Raw genomic sequence first — 23,791 nt, forward strand, 5'->3', positions numbered from 1 at the left:
CTTCTATTCGAGGATTCATTCAAAGCACACTCACTAAGGATATAAACTCATTCCTAAGGACTCACTCATAACGATCTAGGTTCTGGGTCGATCATTCCACGCAAAACAATTTGGATGAGAGCCCATTGGTTCCTACTCAATGGCTTAGTTCAAACCAAGAACATATCGCTTTAACAATGACATGTAGGACACACTATAAATGTTTGCAACTATAATAACAATGCTAACTCATGAGCACTTCATCTATCCTCTTCGATACCTCCAATGGGTACATATATTTAGGGCTCAACTCGCCCCTTCTAACTAAACCTAACCAATTTCTTTCAAGGTGAAATTTTGTCAATACCCACGATCCTACCTTTAGATCCATACTCTTTCGATGCAAATCCATCTTCTTTCTTTGTCCATCCCAAACTACGTCAACTCTTTTTCGAATTAACACCACTACGTCCTTGGTGCGGCGAATTTATTCAGGATCTTACAACATTTCTACTCCCACTTTCTCTCAGTAGGGGGAAACTCACACTTATGCTCACACAGGGCTTCGCAAGGTAGCATTCCCTACTAACATGATAATTATTAATATAGAGGACTTAATCAATGGTAGGTGATTACCACAGTTTCCTTTTAGATTCAAACTATATACTCTCAACATACCTTATATTGCCTGAATCGTCCTTTCACTTCGACCTTTCGTCTACAAATGATAAGCGGTGCTCATTTTCAATTTGGTTTCCAAACATTCGAACAACTCTTGCTTCTCTCCATCAGTTAAGACTAGAAGGTAATCGCATATCTTCACTTCTTCTCACCTTCAGATATTTGAACTTCACATTCCACTTTTTCCCTATTCCTTTATTAACTCCTTAGCGATTTTAATCACATTCAATCCTTTCCTTCTATACAGGGCATCTGTTACTACACCGGCCTTGCTTAAATGTTCGTTAATGGAATAATCGGAATCATTTGTTACTCTCAGCTAAAATTTATACTTAAACTTAATATATAGTTGTTTTTCTTCTAATCTTCGTAGGGAAATCTTTGGGCGTTTCACATGGACATCCCTGGTCCTTGGATAGCTGAGGATGTTATCAATAAATACCATCATGCTTATTCAAGAACTCCTTATACACCATGTTCACTAACTGATACATTTGTTAATCCAAATAACATTATCAAAAATTATGATGCCCATATTTCGTTTTAACTGCAGTCTTCGATACGTTCTCAGGCTGGATCTTAAGTCAATCCCCGAGAAATAACACACTCCTTGAATTAGGTTACATAATTAATTAATTCTTGATATGGTTACTGATTCTTGTTCGCCACTTTATTAAACTCCCGATAATCATTACACACTCTTATCATTTCATTCTTCTTTTCAGCAACATTTCTGGCATAACCCAAGGGACTATATCTGATATGCTCACCTTTCTTACTAATATCTTTTACAATTATCGAGCTAATTATTTCGTCCCACTAATCTTCAAAGAACTCCAGGCATTCATATATTACTCAACTTTCCTCAGCTCAAGCATTATATTCTTCATATCTTTACACATGGTGGATCTACTTGATACCCTTAGCTTATTAACTTCTTTCTTCGCATGATTGGAAGAGCTTCTTATCCTGCTCCTTCCTTTAGCAATTCACTCCATTAGTGACTTCCATACACTTTACTATTCGCTTTTCCCAAATTAATCCTTGCCTTATGACAAGACAACCAATTCGTTACTAAAATCGTATCAAACTCCTCTAGCTTTAAGGGTGTCAGATCAGCTACACTACGTCCGAATTCTAACCGCTCGATCTTTTGGTTACTCTGGAAGTTCTACCTCTAGCCATGTTGGGTATTGGACCTTGGGATGTAGTACCTTGAGTAACCATTCCACAACTCCTTGCAATATGCCCAACCTTCCTATAATGGTAGTAAATAACTCCTAGATTTTCTGGATTACACTCCAACGCAGCCTGACCCTTATGACCGCATTCAAAACATTGAACATTCTTTGTTTTCGAATTTGAAAACCACGTTAGCATTTAACTTCATATAATTGGAACCGACTTCTATATAACTGACCATTAACTGATAAAATTAACCAACTCTTCCTTTTAATTGACCAATTGGAGTATCATCTGAAACACTACTAACACATCATAGTATACGTTGTATCTTTAAAAGTAGGGTATTTTCCAAAAATTTGGCAGCATTTCCTCTATATTACTGACTACCAGTCGGACTCAAGCCGACACCAACAATTAACCAACAACCATATCAATTTATCAACATCAACCAAACCACCAACAAGCATACTAACCATCTTTCATCACTCAACTCCACGGTTCACAATACTGTGACACATAACATGTTAATAATCATATGTATCACTAACCAATATAATAAAACGGGGTTGGCTATTTCCGCCAAAATTACCAACAAACAACCTCGCAAACTAGGTCAACTTAAGGACCTCTGATAGGCCTACTAGTCCAAGTTTCAGCCAACCATTCTTCTAAAGGCGGTTCCCTATCATTTGCCATAGACTCGACAACCATTGAATTAACTTTTATAAGACAATAACCTTTTCCAATGGATCACAAATCCTTTCTCTTGTCGTCATTCAAAAATAGCAACCGGACATAGAACTTTTATTTCTCCTGACGGTCAATTCTTCGCTTACTTTCCATAACTAGGACGATCTGACCACAGTGATTACCGAAGGAAATTCATTGCCATAAAATACCAAATAAAATTTCGAAATCAGGATAATTCATTCTATAAGAAACATGAAGGAAATGCGGATATGACTGGGAGCAACCATACAAGTACGTAAGATGGCCAATCTTAGTACTATACAGTTTATAACACATAATTTGGTGGCGTCCCACCAGACCCTTTGTCACACAGACAAATAGTCACATCATATGTATTGTTTGCCCCAATCAACCGATAGAACCTCCGAGGAAAGAAATATAAGGGCTCAAAGTATAAACCTCAGTACTAATCCACATTCACTATGAGACTCGTCTATCATGGCAGCCTCTAACTATTACCCTTCCACCTAAACTTTCATGATCAGATTCGCTCGCTCGAGAAAAGAAACTAGAAATCTCAACTAGACATTGCCAATGACACCTATATATAGGGGATAGGGGAGATTTACTAAAAGCTAGGGCAGTTCCAGCCAATCCCCAACAAATATCAGGGTTACGCCTTCGAACCCTTGACTAAACCCACAGACTCGCTCCTCTGGTTGAGTTGCTGACTCATATTTATATAAAATAAACCTTCTTGCACTCTTCTGACTCTATTCCTAACCTAAATCAGGGACTCAAACCTATAGCTCTGATACCAAGTGTGACGGCCTCAACCCCGGGGTCAGGAGTTGACGTCATCAACAATCACCATAACAAACATAATATAAACAATTCCAAGATAGAATATAAATACGACCCCTAATTCCAAGATCTTTTCCAGGTTTAAGTATGACTTAGGTTACTCAACTAACACAACTCAAATTACCTTACACAATCCTGACCACTAATTTAATGCAGCAACTCAACAGACCTCATCTGGTCTGAATGCAACTACCTCAGAGGAGGTTGACATGAAAGGAACTGGAACTCTGCCCTGACTACCACTGAAGAATCTCCTAGGTATCTGCAATACATATATAAAACATTTTGCAAGGGTGAGCAATCTATTGCTCAGCAGTACCACTATATGAATAATAATCAAAAACAGTTTATGATAAACAATTATAGGAACAGAAATCATAACTTGCTAGAAACAAGTAAAACATGTGTGAACTGGATATCAAAACTAGCATGCTCTGTAAAACCAAATCATTAGTTGTGTGCTGTGCATAAATATCAATTTAAATTTTAGCATGCTTCTTTCGTTTTCAAATCTTCTGTCTCATCGCAAGACCCATAAAACCATTTGTCCCGTTACGGGGACCCAAAATCATTTGTTCCGTTACGGAAACCATAAAACTTATCCCATCACAGGATCTATAAAACTTGTCCCATCACAGGATCTATAAAACTTGTCCCATCACAGGACCTATAAAACTTGTTCCTCTCCGGGAACCTCAAAATCACTTGCTTAGATATAAAATTATTGGATGATCCCTGGTGAGACAGCTGATCAGGCTATCCTATGAAACTTGTTCCGGAACTCAGAGACTAGCTAGGTCTCTGTCACGCTGGGCTGGTGGTTATGACAGGGTGCGCAACCACTTCGCCTCTTACGCTAACTTCCAGGCCGTTACGGGCCTTCTGCGCACACTCATCCAATTATCTGATCATTTTTATCCAGTTTTCCAAATCACTTACCTATCTCTTATCAAAACAATTATAACATAGCACATTTTCCAAAACATTTTCATTTTATTCAGAACTTAGAGATAGGCATTTTCAGAAGTTACTTTTCCCCCAAAACACAAGTTAACAAAATAATTTGAATCCAGGGGATACGTAACTTAAATCGTTCTGTTCCAGTACGTAATTTAAATCAACAATTATTCATATATACTGAACCGTAAAAGATTTGTTCAGGGGTACTTGCCTTGCAGAGCTTTACAACTAATACCGATTGACCTTGAGCCGACACGGACACTCAGGCTTTAACGTCTAACCACTAGATTACCCTGGATTTGACTTCAACACTCAGGTCCTTCGATTGGAACCTTACTGAGCTCGTCGACTGTCCACTAGGCTATCCAACATCAACTCTTGGGCTTTCCGACTAGCACCGGAAAGAAACTGGAATCACGGTGGCGGCCGGAGAGCAGGCGGCAGCAACACAGGGAATAAGGGGGGAGAAGAAAACGAAGGGGAGAAAGAGAGATTATGAGAGAGAGAGAGAAGAAAGGGAGAGAGAGAGAGAATCAGAAAGATTTGAGGGAGCGAGAGAGAGATACCACGAGAGAAAAGAGAGGCGGCGAGTCGAGGGGAAGGGGGTGCAGGGATGAAATTGGGGATTTTGTCCCCCCCCCCTTTTTTTTTATTATTCTGACTCGCACCGCACTTACTGATTTTAACGAATAATTTTCGAGTAACAACACCCCGAAAATTTATCAGAACAAATTTAAAATTCTCAAGATAATTTAAAACTAATACTCTAAAATTATCGCAATAATTAACAATTAACTAAACAAAATTTCAAGATTTTTAAAGAATTTTTAAGACGTATACTGGATCTGCATTTTTTACAATTAAATGAAATCAAAAAATCATTTAAAGATAAATAAATGATAAAATATCGATTTGTAAATTTTAAAAACTCCTAAAATAATTAATAAAATTATGAAGTCATAAAAATGATTTTAGGGATAACCCAAGTATTTATGGAAATAAATTTTGAATAAAATCACCTTTAATTATAAAAGTGACACAACACAACTTCACAACGAATTATACAATTAATACACGAACACCAACGATCACGCATAATTAATTAAAATATTAACAAAAATAATATCCAGCTGACAGAACCCACAAACCTATTTTATTTATGCAATTATTTAATAATTGCACATTTAAACAATATAAAAATATACGAGTCGTTATAGCTACATCTTTAATGATGACATTCCCAAGATTGATATTGCCATATCCCAAAGTTTTTCCAATGTTGCCATCTCCATAAGAAACACTTGGGCCAGCTTTCTCCACAAAGTCTGATAGCAGGGCCTTATTTCCAGTCATATGTCCTGAACATCCACTGTCCAGAACTAAAATATTTTTCCTGTTGCCCTGCAATCAAAAAGACCACTAATTATTAGTTTTAAGGACCCAGACTTGCTTGGATCCTTTGGCATTTTTAGGTTTGTTAACATTTGCAGCGGATTTAGCATCAGATTTTATGTTAACAGTTTTCTTATCAGAACTTATACTACCAGACTTTGAATCAGAACTTACACTAGAAGGAACAACAGAAACTTTCTTTAAAGAAGGTTTTATTTGATAATAATCATAGTACAAACTATGATATTCCTTACAAGTATAAATGGAATGCCATAAACTACCACAATGAAAACAAGGATTTTGTGGTTTGTATCTAACAGACTGACTCTTAACTCCTGATTTTGAAGATAAGGAGTTAATATTCTTATTTTTCCTGCAAAAAGAAGCCAGATGGTTAGAACTTCCACAGTTATGACACGCTTTCCTAGGAGCATCAGGAACAGATTTATAGTTATTGCTTTTATTCACACCTTCCTTTCCATTCCTGTTTTTCCTAGGTGATTTTACCTTGTTTGCATTCTTAACATCTTTCAGCTTATGCTTAAGCTGCTTCTTTGTCATTAAGCCTATGTTAACTTCAGCTGTCTTTTCCTGTTTTAGTTTGTCAGAAGCTAATTCCTTTTTAACTTCTGATTTCTCATTTTCATATTTTTCAGTTACAAACTTAACAGGTTTTAACTTCAGCTTTTGCTTATCAACAGGCTTAATTTCTACAGTTCCTTTTTCATTTTTATTTTCTCCATAACCTAAGCCCTCCTTCCAGTTTCCACTGCTTAGCAAATTTTGAGTTGTTTTGCCAGAGTTAGTCCAAGTTCTGATAATCTCTCTCTCCTTTTCTAACTCAGTTTTTAGAGATTCATTCATTTTTAGCACTTCATCCCTAACATAAAAAGCATCATCTCTATCCTGCTGAGTTTGATGGAACATGACTAACTCTTTTTCTAAGAAATCATTTCTTTTCCTAAAAGCAAGATTTTCAGAAGTTAATCTTTCACATGTTAAAGTTTGATCTCTATAACTAACAAACATGGTTTTAAGATATCTTCTCAACTCATTAATATCATCAGTATGAAAAGCATAAGTAGTCTGAGGTACCTTTGTTTCAGCAGCTTCAGAACTGCTCTCAGAACTTGATTTATCAGCATTTGCCATCAATGCATAGTTCTCCTCACTTTCAGAGTCTGAGGTGTCTGTCCAGCTTTTCTGCTTTGTGACAAGAGCTTTGCCTTTGTCACTCTTGGTCTTCTTGCAATCAGGAGATATGTGGCCTTTTTCACCACAATTATAACATTTAACATTAGCGTAATCTCCTCTGTCAGACTTTCCTCCTCTTCCTTCAGATCTTCTGAAATTCTTCTTATCAGAACTTATGCCTTTTCTGGAAAACTTCTTTCCCTTCCTGAACTTCCTGTATGCAATCTTTGTGATTCCTTTCACCATAAGAGCACACAGCTTCATCATCTCCTCATCAGCATCAGTTTCAGGCAAGCTTTCAGAATCTGAGTCATCATTACTCTCAGAACTTGATGACTCAGTATCAGACTTTATGATAAGAGCTTTACCCTTGTCTTTCTTTGAGGAAGGTGGTTTGGGGGATTCCTCTTCAGCCTTGAGAGCAACTGTCCTTGACTTTCCTCCTTTCCTCTTGCTTCTTTGTTCCATCTCAAGTTCATGAGTCTTGAGCATTCCATAGATTTCATCAAGAGTTGTCTCATCAAGATTGTAGTTGTCTCTTATTGTTGTTGCCTTCAAATCCCAACATTCAGGAAGAGCTAACAGGAATTTAAGGTTTGTATCTTTAAGATCATACTCCTTATTAACCAACGACAAGTCATTCAAGAGTTTGACAAATCTATCATATACATCAGTCAATGACTCATTAGTCCTAGAGTCAAAGTGTTCATACTCTTGAGTGAGTATTGTCTTCCTGTTCTTCTTAACTGTTTCAATTCCTTGACACCTTGTCTCCAGTGCATCCCATATCTCCTTAGCAGTCTTGCAGTTGATTACCCTGTTTGACATTACATTATCAATGGCACTATGCAATAAGTGTCGTACCTTGGCATCCTTAGCAATAGATGCTATATCTTCAGCAGTGTAATCACTCTTTTCCTTTGGTACGGTCATTGCTGCTTCACCTGCAACTACAACAGCGAGCTTGGTAGGTTTGTGAGGCCCTTCCTTGATTCTATCAAGGTATTCTGGATCTGTTGCTTCCAGAAACATGGTCATCCTTACCTTCCATATGGGATATTCAGATGGTCTCAATATGGGAACTCTGATAGTCTCATATCGACTCTGAGTTGATGTCTTTGATGATTCCTCAGTTTTGGTAGGCTTAGTGGAGTTTCTGTGTCAGACATGATTGTGTTTGGATCTTTAACTGTATGTGTGTTAACAGAAGGCTCTGATACCACTTGTTAGGTCACACTTTCACTGTAGAGGGGGTGAATACAGTGTTTATTACAATCAAATCAAACTTCAAGAACTTATGTAACAGAAAACAAACTTTATTGAAACAATAAACTCTGTTACAATCTGGAACTGTTATCTCTCAGTGATGAACAAAATATCACGAGAGCTGCTAGGGTTACAGTAAATAATATTCTCGATAATGATAACACTTATAGTGTAAACCCTATGTCTGTGTTTATATACTACACAGTTACAAGATAATCGCTAATTGATATGGAATATAATTCTGCTTCCTAATATATATCAATCAGATATCTTCTATTCCAAGTATTCCATTCTTCACGGAATTCCTTCTTCATGCATATCTCTTCTTATATTTATCTTGATCTTCTTAACTTTAATCAGCTACTGTCCTTATCTGATCGTCCTTCAGCACTTAAGTTCTGATATCTATCTCCTGATGCTTATCTCCTGATAACATAAGTACTGATATCCCTTAAGTTCTGTCGTCCAGTATAAGTACTGATCAGTTAAGTACTGATTTGTTCTGTTCAAATAAGATCTGAAATCTAAACATAAAACATATTACCCATGACATTATCAAATATATCTAACACGTATCATTCACATCTCTCATTTATCTATATATAGATTTTTATGGTTGTTATTTACAAGAACATGTCCTTCCATTTTTAATCTCCGGTGTTCAGTTTCGAATAGAAGACCCAAATACAAAAAAGGGAATGTGTCGATAGAGAACCAAGTTAGTTATCTCTAGGATTACACTAGCATCTAGCTCATTAACATTACCAAGAAAACATTGAGATGTATTTGAGTTAGGATAAAACCAGACACACTGGTCCTCCATTGGCAGGAAAATACATTCAAATTCTTACTTTAGATGATACACGCCTCTTAAACCTACCATTGCAATCACAAATAAATTTGGAGAATGCAGATCACCTTTGACGGAGACTGGATTCCCCTTAGAAATAACCCTACAGACTCTCATTTAACTAAGAAAAACAAGAATAATGTTGGTGGGAGCATATTTAAGCACCAAGACTAGTAATTTCATGTTTGGAACAATATGTGATGAGGATGTTGTGTATACATTAACTGATAATTTTGTTTTGCCAACTAAAAGTATGATAATGGTGAATTTTCTTCATGTAATTTTCATGAGTGAGTTATTTTGTATTTTGACGCTTTATAAAAAATTGTCAAAAAAATACTTGGGCATATCATGCATATCTCAAAGTACGTATGATGAAGAACAAATAAAACCAAATCCAAAGAAAAAAACACCAACCGTATCAAGAAATTAGAGTTTCTCGAAATGAAAGTTTGATTAATTAAAGATGTTCTTAAATTGGGGGTTTAATTGAAACCCTAATTACAGATAATGTGAGATGCATACAAAAAAACTAGAGTTCTAACTACTAGGATATGGTGGGAGAGAGAGAGAGAGAGGGAGGCGGGAGGGAGAGAGAGATAGATGAGAGAAAACAAGAGAGAGAGGGGAGAGTGAGCCGAGAGAGATGGGAAAAGGGGGAAACAATCTAGTATAAGGGTGGAATAAAAACGGTTAAAGGGGGGAACATTTGGGAAATATATTGTGGGAAGTAGTCGCCTATTTTTTTAATTCTTTAAATACAATTATCGATAACAAATATATTTCAAACCGATGTCTCTGTAAAGTTGACAACGATTATGCCTAGAACCGATGACTTATTTGTGTATTCTATTTTAGAAAAAATATAATCAACAACGGTTATTTTATAGACCAATGTCTAATATAAGTTGTAACATCATTTTAAAAATAATCGATATCTAAAAAGGCTTTAAATGTTATATCCTGTTTTTCCAGCAGTGTACCGAAGCGAATACATTTAACCTATTTAACAACATAATATCATATTTGTTGCCGGCATAGTGTAACATATATGTTTCCAGCATATATAACACAGCGTTCACAGCTTTCTTGGATACGCGTGGTTTGTACCGTTCGCAAATGGAAGGTCGTTGCCACCATTGCAAGTGGAAGGTAGTTGACAAGATTGCATATATTCCTAGTGTGCAACTTTTCAAGACAACGGCCTCTAATAGTGATGGTCAAATACATGAAGGTAGGAATATTCAAGTCTTTTAAGCCACCATAAAAATTGCACGAAAGGTCCTTTATGTATAACATCAGAGCCCTTTAATAAGGGATAGAGCTGAAAGTACTTTAAAATTATCTAAAAAAAGGTATGTTGAGAAGTTACTGCAGAAATTCAGTGTCCAGGATGTGAAGACCATAAGTACACCTTTGGCGAGTCACTTTAATCTCACAAAGAAGCAATCACCTAAAACGGATGAAGGCAAGAAAGATATGGCTAAAGTTTCGTATGCATCTACAGCTGGCAGTTTAATGTATGTTATGGTGTGTACAAGGCCATACATTGCTTATTCAGTGGGAGTTGTTAGCGGATTTATGTCTAATCCAGGAAGAGAGCATTGGGAAACAGTCAAATGGTTGTTACGCTATTTGAAAGACACATCCAAGGTTGCACTATGTTTCAGTAAGAAAGATGTTATCTTGGAAGGGTTCTCTGATGCAGATTTGGGTGAATGTTTGGATACAAGAAAAAGTAAAACGGGTTATATTTTCACTTTAGGTGGCACCACGGTTAGTTGGATGTCTCGACTTCAAAAGAGTGTTGCTCTTTCAACTACATAAGCAGAATATATGGATATCTGTGAAGCTAGCAAGAAGATGATTTGGTTGAAAATTTTTCTTGAGGAGTTGGGCAAGAAACATGAGGACATTGCTTTGTATAACGACAGTCAGAGTGCTATTCATCTTGCGAAGAATCTCGTATTTCATGTTAGGACGAAGCATATTCAGCTGAGACATCACTTTACAAGAGAGTTGATAAGTAAGGTACTTTGTCCTTGAAGAAAATCCTTGGTTCAAAAAATCCTGCAGATATGTTGATTAAGGTGGTTATGAATTAAAAGTTGAAGCTTTGTGTATCTTCAACTGGCCTTCAAGATTGATTGATGAGAAGGCGCTGCACTAGTTAGAGTTATTGATTGAAGAATTAATTTTACTAGACTTACAAGAGTGAAGTGAAGATTGGCCAGACTCCAAGTGGGAGATTGTTGGGTTTGTGGAGTTTATTAATTAAGCCCATGAAAATAGACTATTCAGATTCAGATTAGTTTATGGATTAGACTACTTTTCAGATTTGGACTATAATTTTGATTTAGGCCTAGTTTCTTCTCTTATAAATACTCATGTAATTGTAAAATCATAACACAACAAATTGTGAGAGGTCAATACAAAATTAGTGCAGCTTGTGGATTAGGAATTTTCGAACCACGTAAATCTTTGTCTTGTGTGATTTTCGTTTATTTTCTTGTTCTTGTTTATTCGCTTTGTGTTTTGCTTTCGTTGTTGTATACTCATCATAGTGCAATTTGGCTGATATTTTTGAGCTCTGTAAGCAATTGTCCTCTAATGACAAGTAAAGCCAGGATTTCTTTAATGACAATCAAACCCAAGGTCCTCTAATGACAAGTAATGCCATGACTCAAATGAAGTTCAAACAGTTATCTAATAAAAAGCAATCCAGGATTCCTCTAATGGCTCGCAAAGTCAGGCTCCTCTAATGGAAAGCTAAGTCAGAACGTTTAGAAGTCTCGACTCTCCATTTAGAACCCCGCTAAATGCTAAATTCTGTTAAGGTAGACAATGAGTCTTGAAGTGCCTTTGAAAGCAGATGTTAATGGTGAAGGAATGAAGCAGATGTTAATGGTGAAGGGATGCTTGATTCATGTAGCAACATCAGTTTATTATCAATCTAGGAGCCTCACTGTGTTCCCTCTTCTTAGCTTGAGGGGGAGTAATGAGATACAATGGAAGTATAGACTTTCTCTAATGTACTTTATATTATTTTTTGATGTTTTTTTGCCAGGATATTTTGAAGTTGAATAATCTATATATATGTATATGTGAAGGACACAACTACTTCATACGATAAATGAAAAAAGATGCAGTCCTTTGATTTTTCCAGTTCACTATTAGTGCATTTCTTGTAATGTAAATTCAGATTCATGAAGTTCACAATATTGGGTAAAAACCTATATTTTTGTAAAAAATGAGTGAGATTTTTGCATGTGATGTTAAAGATATTTTGAGCAAAATTTACCGGGTATGTTTGACATTAGGTTTTACCAGATGTCTAAAGATTTCTTCGCAAATGATATTAAAGTTGTTGAATCTACTAAATTTTTGCATCAATGAATAAAGTTCCATCCTATACGGCAGAATATGATTTTAAATCATGCTCTTCTCTTATTTATGTTACAAAACCTTTTGGTGACCTTTTGGAGATTCTTGATCTAGAGAGAGGCTTTGGGCCTTGTTGGCAATTTTTAACATTCTTCCTAACTTTGGCTTTGAGAGGTATTTAACCCCCCTCCCCAAATCTATTGCACCTCCTTCTTTTGTTCAACCTATGATAGGCTACTCTAAACCACTGGTCCAACCACTTTGGTTTAACAACTTCTCTGCACCCAGATTTTCTTCGTGATAACTCGGTTTCTTCCCGGACCTTCTCCTTTCTCACATGAGCTGGTACCCAGCTTCCGTAGCGGTTGGAGTGAGGTTAACCTGCTAGGTAGGGGTCTCTGCAAAACAGAACCGGAGGGGGGGGTTGTTTCCCGCGGCAACTCCGGTGTGAGAGTAAGAAATGGGTTTTCTTGAAGAAGAAGAAGAAGAAGAAGAAGAAGAGGGAAAAATGAGCTATTCAAAATATATGTGATGGTGTGTGTATAGGTGTGTAGCATTCAAATGTTTTTCAACCCCTAAAACCCTCTTTTTGGGGCCTTTTATAGGTCCCAATATTTAGGGTTTTTGGGGTTTGTACCTTTTCATCCTGGCCTTTGATCATTCTTGGTTGCTGATTGATTGGACGGTTCGGATAGACTGTGTGGTCAGGTGTCTTTTCTCCATCAGAGTTGCCTTGGGATATTTACCAATGGACGGCTGGGATGCAATTGTTCCATTTTGGGTAACATGAGACAGTTGACTCTTTTGTCCTGTACCACGTGGCACCGGGTACCACCCCGGCTTGAGCCTGGGGTATTATCTCTTTTGGGCCTCTGTTCCTTTATTTGGGCCTGGTTACTTCTGGCCTATCATTTGCCTCCCACTCCCTTATGCGGGTTTTTCCGGATGGGGGAGTAGTTATCTTGGAAATTTTTTATCACTCCTTTGATTTGTGGCCCCTAACCCTGGGTTGTTGTTGGATACGAGTCCCCGGGGTTGTGTGTGGGTAGGTCTTTTGGTTCTTGGCACCTGGAATTTTTTTATCATTTTTCCTTTGATTTGTGGCCCCTAACCCCGGGGTGTTGTTGGGTACAAGTCCTCGGGGTTGTGTTTGGGTAGGCCTTTTGGTTTTTGGCACTTGGAAATTTTTTATCATTTTTCCTTTGATTTGTGGCCCCTAACCCCGGGGTGTTGTTGGGTACAAGTCCCCGAGGTTGTGTTTGGGTAGGCCTTTAGGTTCTTGATACTTGGATTTTTTTTTCATTTTTCCTTTGATTTGTGGCCCCTAACCCCGGGGTGTTGTTGGGTACAAGTCCCCGGGATTGTGTTTGGGTAGGCCTTTTGGTTCTTGGCACCTGGAAATTTTTTATCATTTTTCCTTTGATTTGTGGCGCCTAACCCCGGGGTATTGTTGGGTACAAGTCCCCGGGGTTGCGTTTGGGTAGGCCTGGGTGCAGATATGACAGGTGGGTAGTACTTTAGCGCTTTCCCGGAGTGTCAGTCGGCGGTTGAGCTTCTTGTACGAATATATGTGTGAGTATATGTATATATACGAAACATTGCAGTTTTCCCCCCTTTTTCTCCTCAAAAGCCGCGCCTGTTAAATAATTACAGTGATGTAATCATTAACTGCGGCGGTTATTTTCTGGACGCTCAGGATTGCACCACGTGTCTTCATTCGACGGACAGGATTGCGTGGCAATGTAGTGGGTTACTTCTTCATTTGTGCCTATAAATACTCCATCTCTGTCATTTCTTTTTTCTTTACGCAATTGCAAACACAAAAACTCTCTGCAACTTTTCTCCAAGGCGAATTTGGGAGCTTTTCTCTTTGAAGCCGCCTTATTTCTCCTGTTTTCTTGTAAGTTTTCGAACTTTTATTCGTTCTCTTTTCTTTCGTGATTGTTTAACGAATATTTGTAGTCTAAGTTCTTAGAATGCATGCGTGTCCAAGCATCTGAATCAGTTTACTTTTGTTGTGTCGAGTTTTGGTGAATCGAACAGGTTGTTGTTTATTATTTGGATTTACAATTTTTGTTTGCATAGAAACAATTAATGCTTGTAGTGAATCTGGGTTTGTGTTTTGGTGTCTGTATTTGCACGGATAAGAGGTTTAATTTATGCAAAAATCTGGGCTTGTTCTTTGTTTTTGTGACTGTTCGTGACATGTGTTGTAGGCGTATATATGTATGTATAGGTTGTGTGATGTACTTTGGTATTTTGATTTTGAGGTTAACTGTTTATGAGTAGCTTTTGTGTTTCTTTCTTTTTCCTTTTCTTCCCGAAATGGCATAGACTTCTTATGGTTAGGAGGGGTAGAAGGAAACAATTGGCTAACCTGAAACGTAGACCTGACCGTCCCCATTTTGGATTTCCCGAACATTATTTGAGTGACTCTTCCCCGGAACTAGAAAATATGCCTCCCCGTTGCCAAGCTGTAGTTGAGGAGTTGCCTACCTTCCTATTAAACCCCGGGCAAACTTTGGGTAGGAAAGATGGGTCTTGGATAGACATAGATCATTACTTTGTTCAGACCCGTGAGAATAGTTCTCCCCACGATTACTACTTCAGGGACCTTTCTACTGCTTACAGGCCCGGGGGCATAGAACCTTATGATGGGGCCCGTATGGATCAGCTTTCCTACAATGCTCCCGGGACTAGGTATGTTCCAGCTCCCTGTCATCCCGACCTCTCCGAGTATACCTTTCAACAGATAGATGATCTAGTGAAGGCCGTTTTCCATTTCGGGGATGATATGAAGTGGAGGTGGCCCGAGCCTCACGAGAGGGTTTATCACCGCCCCGTTGGTGGTTGGGTAGGAATTCCTTTAGAGCATCTACGTAGTATGAGGCCCAACCTTCATCAATTTACCAAGTCTCTGTGTCGCGATGTCTACGGGATACCTTTCACCCAGTTGGCCCCGAATTCTGTTAAGTGGGTTTCTTGGTTCCTTGCCTGCTGCCATATAAAGAAGTATTCCCACGTTTAAACTTTTCCACTACCTTTTTAAGATTAAGAAGTCCACCTTGCCTCCCCTTTTTGAGTTTACCTTTAATATAGATGGTTGTGGGCTCCCTTCTGATGCCAAAAAAGTTCCCGTCTTTATGTTGAACTCGCTCCGGGGCTGGCACAAGGAGTTCATCTTCGTCCGGGGCTGGGACCTAGAGTTTATGCCCTTGTACAAAACTGTTTTGAAAAATAACAGGTTCCCATCCGAGCGGCTCGGTGGAGATGCCCTAGTGAAGATGTATGACTTTGTGGTTGCTCTTGGTGCCCAGTAAACCTGGGATACCTTTTTAGATAACCAAACATTGTTTAATGTTGGTTGTAAGTGCTTTACATTAGTAGTTTTTCCCTTGTACTTTTCTTGATGTATATCTTTGCCCTGTTGTTCCTCTTTAAAACCGTTGTTCCTTGTGCAGGTCTTCCCTTCCTTAATCCTTTCCATTACGCTATGTCACAACAATTTAAGGATTTGGCCGGAAGGTTCAAGAAGATTGGTGGTGCTGTACAGTTGGACTCAGGAAAGAAGACAGCTGGTGTGGGTAGTGGCTCTCAGACCCGGGATGCTGGCTCCTCGGGATATAGTGTAAGGGAAAGTGCCCCGATGGTTACTACACATGTTGTCCCAGAGCCCGAGGAGGTTGAGGTGCTGGAGTTGGAGGAGGAAGAGGTTGGAACTTTGAATCCTCGTAGGAGGAAGGCTGTGGAAGAAGTTGTTGGTGGTTTCGGAACCCCCCAACGTAGGAGGGTTGCTGCTTCGAGCCCTACCGAGGAGGAGAGCCAAAAGTTGGTGGAGGAGGATGCGTTGAAGAACCTCTTAGCCCGAATGGCATTGGATGATCGCCGGAATGAGATGTTTGAGAACTATGCCACCCCTGCTGACTTTGATTGCTATGCTAAGGAGGATCTTAATACCTTCCTCGATCATATGGTTCGGGATGTTTCGGAGGTAAGATTGTTCCCTTATCATTTTCCTTCCTACCTTGCATTAGTATTGAGTCGTTTATTTTCAGGCCAATGCTCGGATCAGCGGCTGCTCCACCATTCTTCACAATTACCGCATAAGGGAGGCCAAGAATAAGGCCACGGTGAAGGAGCTAACTAAGGAGAAGGAAATCTTCACCAAGTACCGGGAGGTGAAGGAAAGGGAGTCTCGAGAGTATAAGAAGGCTGTTGCTGAGGCGGTAAAGTCTCGGGAGGCTGCGGAGCAGTTGGTTGGATCCCTCCGGGCGGAGGTGGAGAACTTGAAGAAAGAGCTTGCTGTCAGGCCCTGGGCAGAGGAGGCGCTTGAGTCCTTCCTGGGTACCTCCGCTTACTACGAGGAGCTCAACAACAAGATCTCTAAGAAGGTCAACATTTGCTGGGACATTGCTTCTGCTTATCTGGCTGAGAATCCGGGTGGTGATATGGATGGATTCATAGAGTTGTACCTCGCAGAAGAGCTCCGTCGTAAAGAAGCCAAAGCTGCTGAGGTGGGTACATCCGGGGCGCAGCCGCCTCTGCCTCCCGAAGAGGGCCGCTAGAAGACTCCTCCTCCTCTCGAGAACTGAAGAATTAAGAATGAAGACCCAGGCTTTGTGCCATGTAGTTTGTTTTTTATAGTTTGCTATCGTTTCAGAATTAGCCCTTGTGGCCTTTAGACTTTGTTATTCGGATTTCGTTTGACTGTGGTTTGGATTTATCCCGGGGCTTGGTTTGCCTCAGGAATGCATGTAAATATATTTCCTTTTCATATTTGGTTTTGCTTTCTTACGTCGAAATTTTTCTAAGTACACGTGGTTCGTGTTACGGTCCCCGGGATAGGGGTCAAAATTTTAACAGTAAAATTTTCAAAGTACACATGGTTTGTGCAATGGTCTCCGGGAAGGGGTTTAAAATTTTATTTGAATAAAATTTTCCAAGTACACATGGTTTGTGTAATGGTCCCCGGGAAGGGGTTTAAAATTTTAATTAAATAAAGTTTTCAAAGTACACATGGTTTGTGTAATGGTCCCCGGGAAGGGGTTTAAAATTTTAATTGAATAAAATTTTCTAAGTACACATGGTTTGTGTAATGGTTTCCGGGAAGGGGATTAAAATTTTATTTGAATAAAATTTTCTAAGTACACATGGTTTGTGTAATGGTCCCCGAGAAGGGGTTTAAAATTTTAATTGAATAAAGTTTTCTAAGTACACATGGTTTGTATAATGGTCCCCGGGAAGGGGTTTAAAATTTTAATTGAATAAAATTTTCTAAGTACACATGGTTTGTGTAATGGTTCCCGGGAAGGGGTTTTAAAATTTTAATTGAATAAAATTTTCTAAGTACACATGGTTTGTGTAATGGTCCCCGGGTAGGGGTTTTAAAATTTTAATTGAATAAAATTTTCTACGTACACATGGTTTGTGTGATGGTCCCCGGGTAGGGGTTTAAAATTTTAACTGAATAAAATTTTGTAAGTAATATAGCGACGGTGATCGAATGACAGTAGAATAATCTTGAGCTATGGGGTGCTCAATGTGGGATTTTCATTTAAATCATAATACAACAAAAATACATTCCGGGAAAAATGTTGAAAATTACATCAAGCTATCATAGCCTAAAAGTAGAGGAGATCCCGGGATGTGCGCCTTACCTTTACTGGTAGAATTTCCTTAGACGGGCTCCGTGCCAAGTGTTTGGGACTTCGGTTCCACCGAGATAGCTTAGCTTGTAGGTTCCTAGTCGGAGCACTTCTTTAACCCTATAGGGGCCTTCCCATTTGAGTTAGAGTTTTCTCTGATTGGTTGGGTCCGAGGCCTCGGTGTGCCGGAGTACCAAGTCTCCCGCTTCGTACTCTCTGATATTTGACTTCTTCCCAAAGTAGAGTTTTGTCTTTTCTTTGTAGCCTTCCATCCTTTTTACTGTCTTATCTCTTACCTCATCTAGGAGCTCCAGGTTGGTCTTAAGTCCCTCAATGTTTGAGATCTCGTTGAAGTTGATGACTCTGTGAAAAAGGGACCCGGTTTTGATTGGTATACGGGCTTCGGTACCGTATGCCAGCTTGAAGGGGGTCTCATTGGTTCCCGTTCTGGGGGTGGTTCTGTAGGACCACAGGACTTTCGGAAGCTCATCAGGCCAAGTTTTCTTGGACTATTCTAGTCTTTTTTCCAGGCCTCGAAGTATGGTTCTGTTAGTTACTTCGACCTGTCCATCCCCTGAGGATGTGCGACTGATGCCCTTTTGTGCTTGATTCCGAGCTCTTTCAGATATGCCTCGAAGTCAGACCCGACGAACAGCGGGCCATTGTCGGAGACGAGAACTACTGGGATCCCGAACCTCATGACGATTGAATCCATAAACTTGATACAATCTTGTTGATTGATTGTCCTCATGGCCTTAGCTTCTGCCCACTTTGTCATGTAATCAATGGCTACCAGGACGTAGCGGAGGTCACCTTTTGCTCGGGGAAATGGGCCCATGATATCTATGCCCCAAACAACAAATGGGATCAGAGATAATACCGATACCGGAAGGCTGGGGCTTTGCCTGGGAACGTTGCTGAACTTCTGGCACTGGGGGCATTTCTTAACATAGGCAATGGAGTCGGAGTGGACTGTGGGCCAGTAATATCCTTGCCTGATGACTTTGTAGGCTAGAGCTTTGGCCGCCAGGTGGTCTCCGCAGATGCCTTCGTGAACTTCCCGGAGACAATAATTTTCCTCATCCGGGTCCACACACTTCAGGGTGGGCGCTGAAAAGGTTCTTCTGTATAACTGACCATCTTCCAGGAAGAAACGAGCAGCTTTGTGCTTTAAGTATCTAGCTTTGTTCTGGTCTTTTGGAAGCATCCCATCCTTTAAGTAAGCTATGTAGGGGGTCATCCAATTGTCTGCGCTCCCGATGCACAGGACCTCAGCTCGCTCTGTGCTGGGTGCCTTGAGTTCTTCGAAGTACACTGAACTGGCGAGGTCCGAAGTATTTTGTACGAGCTTGGACAACTCATCTGCTTTGGAGTTCTCTTCTTTGTTGATCTGAAGTATGGTGATGTCGGGGGTGGCTTCTAGGATATTCCGTACCATTGCCTGGTATTGTTCCAATATTGGATCTTTCGCAATATATTCTCCACTGGTTTGCTTGACCACAATCTGAGAATCACTGTAGACGATCATCTTTGAAATACCAAGAGATTTTGCCAATTTGAGCCCGGAGATGAGTGCCTCATATTCAGCCTGATTATTCGTTGCCTTGAAGCTAAAAGTTATTGCATGTTGAATGGTGAAGCCCTCCGGGCTGATTAGGATGAGGCCCGCTCCGGACCTTTCGGCCATGGATGATCCATCAACATAGAGCTTCCAGAATTCCGTTCCCGGGTTGGTTTCTTCCGGGGTTATCTCTTGGGAGGAGGGTAGTTGCTGCTCCGGGAAGGTGCATTCCATGATGAATTCTGCTAAGGCCTGGGCCTTTATCGCCGTGCGTGGCACGAACTTGATGTTAAATTGGCTTAATTCAATGGCCCAGTTAACCAGCCTTCCGGAGGCATCTGTCTTGTGGATGATCTTCCTGAGTTGCTGATCTGTTACCACTCTAATCTCTCGGCCTTGGAAGTATTGCCTCAGCTTCCTGTTGGAGTGTACAAGGGCCAAAGCGAATTTTTCCAAGTTTGGGTACCGAGTCTCGGCGTCCTTGAGGACTTGGCTGACATAATAGATGGGGCTTTGCATTCCTCCCTCCTCCCGGACCAGGGTCGAAGAGACAGTCTTCGGGCCGGTGGCGATGTAGAGGGATAAAGGCTCTTCGGGCTTGGCTTTTGATAGCACCGGGGGTTCATCAGGTGCCTCTTGATTTTTTCAAAAGATGTGTGGCATTCTGGGGTCCAATCCACCAACTTCTTGTTCCGGGCATCTTTTAGCAACTCAAAGAATGGGAGACATCTTTCCGCCAGCTTCGGGATGAACCTGCGCAGGGCCGCTAGGCATCCAGCCAACTTATGGATGTCCTTCTGAGTGTGAGGTATCTTCATTTCTATTACGACGTTGATTTTCTACGGGTTTGCTTCTATTCCTCTTTTGCTGACCAAGAATCCCAGAAATTTGCCTGAAGGTACCCCGAATGCACATTTCTCCGGGTTCAGCTTCATGTTGTATCTCCTCAGGTTGTCAAAACACTCCTTGAGGTCTTTTATGTGATCTGGGACTGTGAGTGACTTGGAGATCATGTCGTCTACATAAGATTCCATATTCCTCCCTAGTTGGATTTTGAAAATTGTGTTCATCATTTTCTGGAAGGTGGCTCCGGCGTTGATGAGCTCGAAATGCATCATGATGAAGGCATAGACTGCCCTATGAGTGATGAAGGCTATTTTGGTGATGTCTTCGGATTCATGTGGACCTGGTTATATCCTGAAAAAGCGTCCATAAAGCCGAGCATGGTGTTTCCCGAAGTTGCGTCGATCAGCTGGTCAATGTTTGGGAGGGGATAGGAATCTTTGGGACATGCAGCGTTGAGGCTCGTGTAGTCGATACACATTCTCCACTTTCCATTCGGTTTCTTGACTAGCACCACATTGGCGAGCCAGTCGGGGTACTTGATTTCGCAGATGATGCCAGCCCTGAGTAGCTTCCCTATTTCTTCGTCTATTGCTTGCTGTCGCCCGGGGGCAAAATTTCTCCTCTTCTACTTGATCGGTCTTTTCCTCGGGTCTACGTCCAGACTGTGCGTTACCACAGACTGGTCAATCCCGGGGATATCTTCCGGTGCCCATGCGAATACATCCGCATATTCCCTTAACAGCAAGATGAGCTCTTCCTGGAAGGATGTCTCTAGGCCTTTTCCAATTTTTAACTTCCGGGTGGGGTTCCCGGGATGCAATTCTATCTCCACTGTCTGGGCAGCCGGTTCTACCTTGGTTTTCTCTTTTATTTCCACAAATTTCTGTATCCGAGCGTCGGTGTTGTTTACGCTGTATCCCGAATCCTCTATCATATTGACGTTCAACTTTAGCCTTTTGCTAAAATGTTCACGATGCTTCTTGCGGCTTTGGCCTTTGGATAAGGCCATCGCCTTCTTTTTGTTTTCTGGGTCAGTTTCGGCCATGACCAGCGCGTGTCCGTAGCATTTTCCCGATGTGCCCCGGTCCCCTCTGAGTTCTCCGATGCCTCCCGGGGTGGGAAATTTCAGCTTCAAGTGAATAGTAGACGGGGTGGCCCGAAGCTTGGTGATGGTGGGTCTTCCCAAAATCATGTTATAAGAGGATGCAACACTTATCACGTAGAACTTCATATTGTTCTCGAACCCGTAGAGAGGGTCTTCGAGGCATGGATCCATGCGGAGGTGTCCTAACTTCATCCTGCTAAGGGTATGCTCAAAGACAATGTTAGCTGAGGAACCGTTATCAACCAAAATTCTTTGTACCTCATTGTCGGCGATGTCGAGAGTCATGATCAGGGCTTGGTTGTGCTCGGGATCCAGGCCCTCATAATCGGCATTGGAGAAATATATGCATTCATCTTCAGCAGGCTGGATCATCAGGACATCATTGTCCACATCTGGACTCCTGGGTGGGGAGGAGGTCCCTCCGAAGATCACGTTGACCACATGTTTCCCGCCGTCAGAGGGCTTATCTCTGTCATCGAGTCTTCTTTGTAGATACTGGTTCATGTTGCCCTTTTTGATTTGGTCTTTTATGAACATTTTGAAAGAGAAGCAGTTCTCCGTGGTGTGGCCATGATCCTCGTGATACCCGCAATGTTTGAATCGGGCCCTGTTTCCGGGGGTGCAAACCGCGACTTCGGGGGGTAATAAAAGGGTTTCCCTTGACTTCTCTCAAGATGTCGGCCCGGGGCCGGTTGAGTGGAGTCCATTCGGGCTCCGGTTTTGGCTCCCTTTTGGGCTTGAGCTTTATTTCAATCTTCTGCAGTCTGGAGTAGTCGTCCCGGGGTGGGGTCCCCCGGGATTGCTGCAAATAATTGGTTTTTCTGTCTGTCCTGTGCCTCTTTTCTTTTCCGTAGGCGGAGCGGCATTTCGGAGACTCATCATCATCCCGGATCCGCCTGTTCATCTTCATCGAGGTGAGGAAGTCATTTTATTTGATAAACTTCGAAGCCATCGCATAAGCCGAAGCAAGGCTTTGGGGCTCCCTATGGATCAAGTCCTTCACGTAGCCTTCGCATGAAACCGGGTGGAGATTACGCCGGAAAATATTCACAGCTTCCTTCTGCTCAAGGTTGGAGAGCTGGTTGACTGATTCCTGGAACCTTTTGATGAATTCTGGTAGAGTTTCTCTGCTTCTCTGTTGAATGGTTTCCAAGTGGCACATCTGGAGCTCGTTCATACGGTTCGCCCTGAACCTCTTGAGGAATATCTCCCGGAAGTCCTTCCAATAGTCGATGCTCCGGGAGGAGATTCTACTGAACCATTTCTGTGCCCTTCCCTTTAGTGTTGAAGCGAAGAAATGACATTTGGTGAGATCATTGTAATCATATATGTTTGAGATCTGTTCAAAGTAGTTGAGATGTTCTTCAGGGTCGGCAAGCCCGTCAAAAGAGTCGAAGTTGAAGTGCTTGAGTGTTGGTTCCCTGGGGGTGGATTCCAGCTTTCTGGTGAAGGGCGTGGCCGCCGCCCCGACTTCCACGTCCCCCTCCACTTTTCTTTTGAGATCTCGGAGAACCCGGACCATTTGCTCCTGTTTAGATTCCTTCTCTGGTTCTGAATCCGAAGACACATAAATCCGGCCTGTCTTCTTCTTTAGTTTGGCTTCCTCCTCTTGGACCCTCTTTTCAATGTTAGCTTTTGCCTTGGCCTCTTCCTCCTTCCGGATGCGGTCCCGGAGTGTGGCCCTCTTGATCTCGTCTCGGGCGTCCTCTGACGGTCTCTTAGTTATGCGAATACGGTCCAAGACTAAGCCCCGAGATTCTTCCGAGTGCTCTTCCTGGTCCCCGGGACGGGTTTTAGGGGTTTTGTTCTTTTCTTTCCACAGGTCCATAGCCGCTTGAATCTGCTCCGGGGTCATGCTTCCCCAAGGATTTGTAGAGGTTTCAGCATACTTGTGGGCTGTAGGGCTGAGCTAAATCGAACCGAAACCGAAAAACCGAACCGAACCGTGCTAATTCGGTTCGGTTCGGTCCTAAATTTTTCAGAAATTCGGTCTATTCGGTCCGGACCGAATAGACTGAATTAAAATTCGGTTCGGTTCGGTTCTTTTCACAAATATTTCGGTCCGGACCGAATAGACCGAATAGACCAAATCATAAATACTATAATTTTGTATTATATATATTTTACATATATCTTAAAAATTATAATCAAAATTTTTAATTTGTAATTATATTTATGGAATATTAGAA

The 23,791-nt window shown here is 41.0% G+C and overlaps 1 protein-coding gene across 1 annotated transcript; it reads right to left on the reverse strand.

The window, feature by feature from the left end:
- Positions 1 to 18,643: 18,643 nt before the first annotated feature.
- On the reverse strand, positions 18,644 to 20,170 carry LOC141674268 (uncharacterized). The gene has a single exon (XM_074480989.1). The coding sequence runs from the start codon at positions 20,168 to 20,170 to the stop codon at positions 18,644 to 18,646; it is 1,527 nt and encodes a 508-aa protein (XP_074337090.1).
- Between the last annotated feature and the right edge of the window lie 3,621 nt (positions 20,171 to 23,791).

This window comes from Apium graveolens, chromosome 7, assembly GCF_009905375.1.
Source record: "Apium graveolens cultivar Ventura chromosome 7, ASM990537v1, whole genome shotgun sequence".
Classification (NCBI taxonomy): Eukaryota; Viridiplantae; Streptophyta; class Magnoliopsida; order Apiales; family Apiaceae; genus Apium; species Apium graveolens.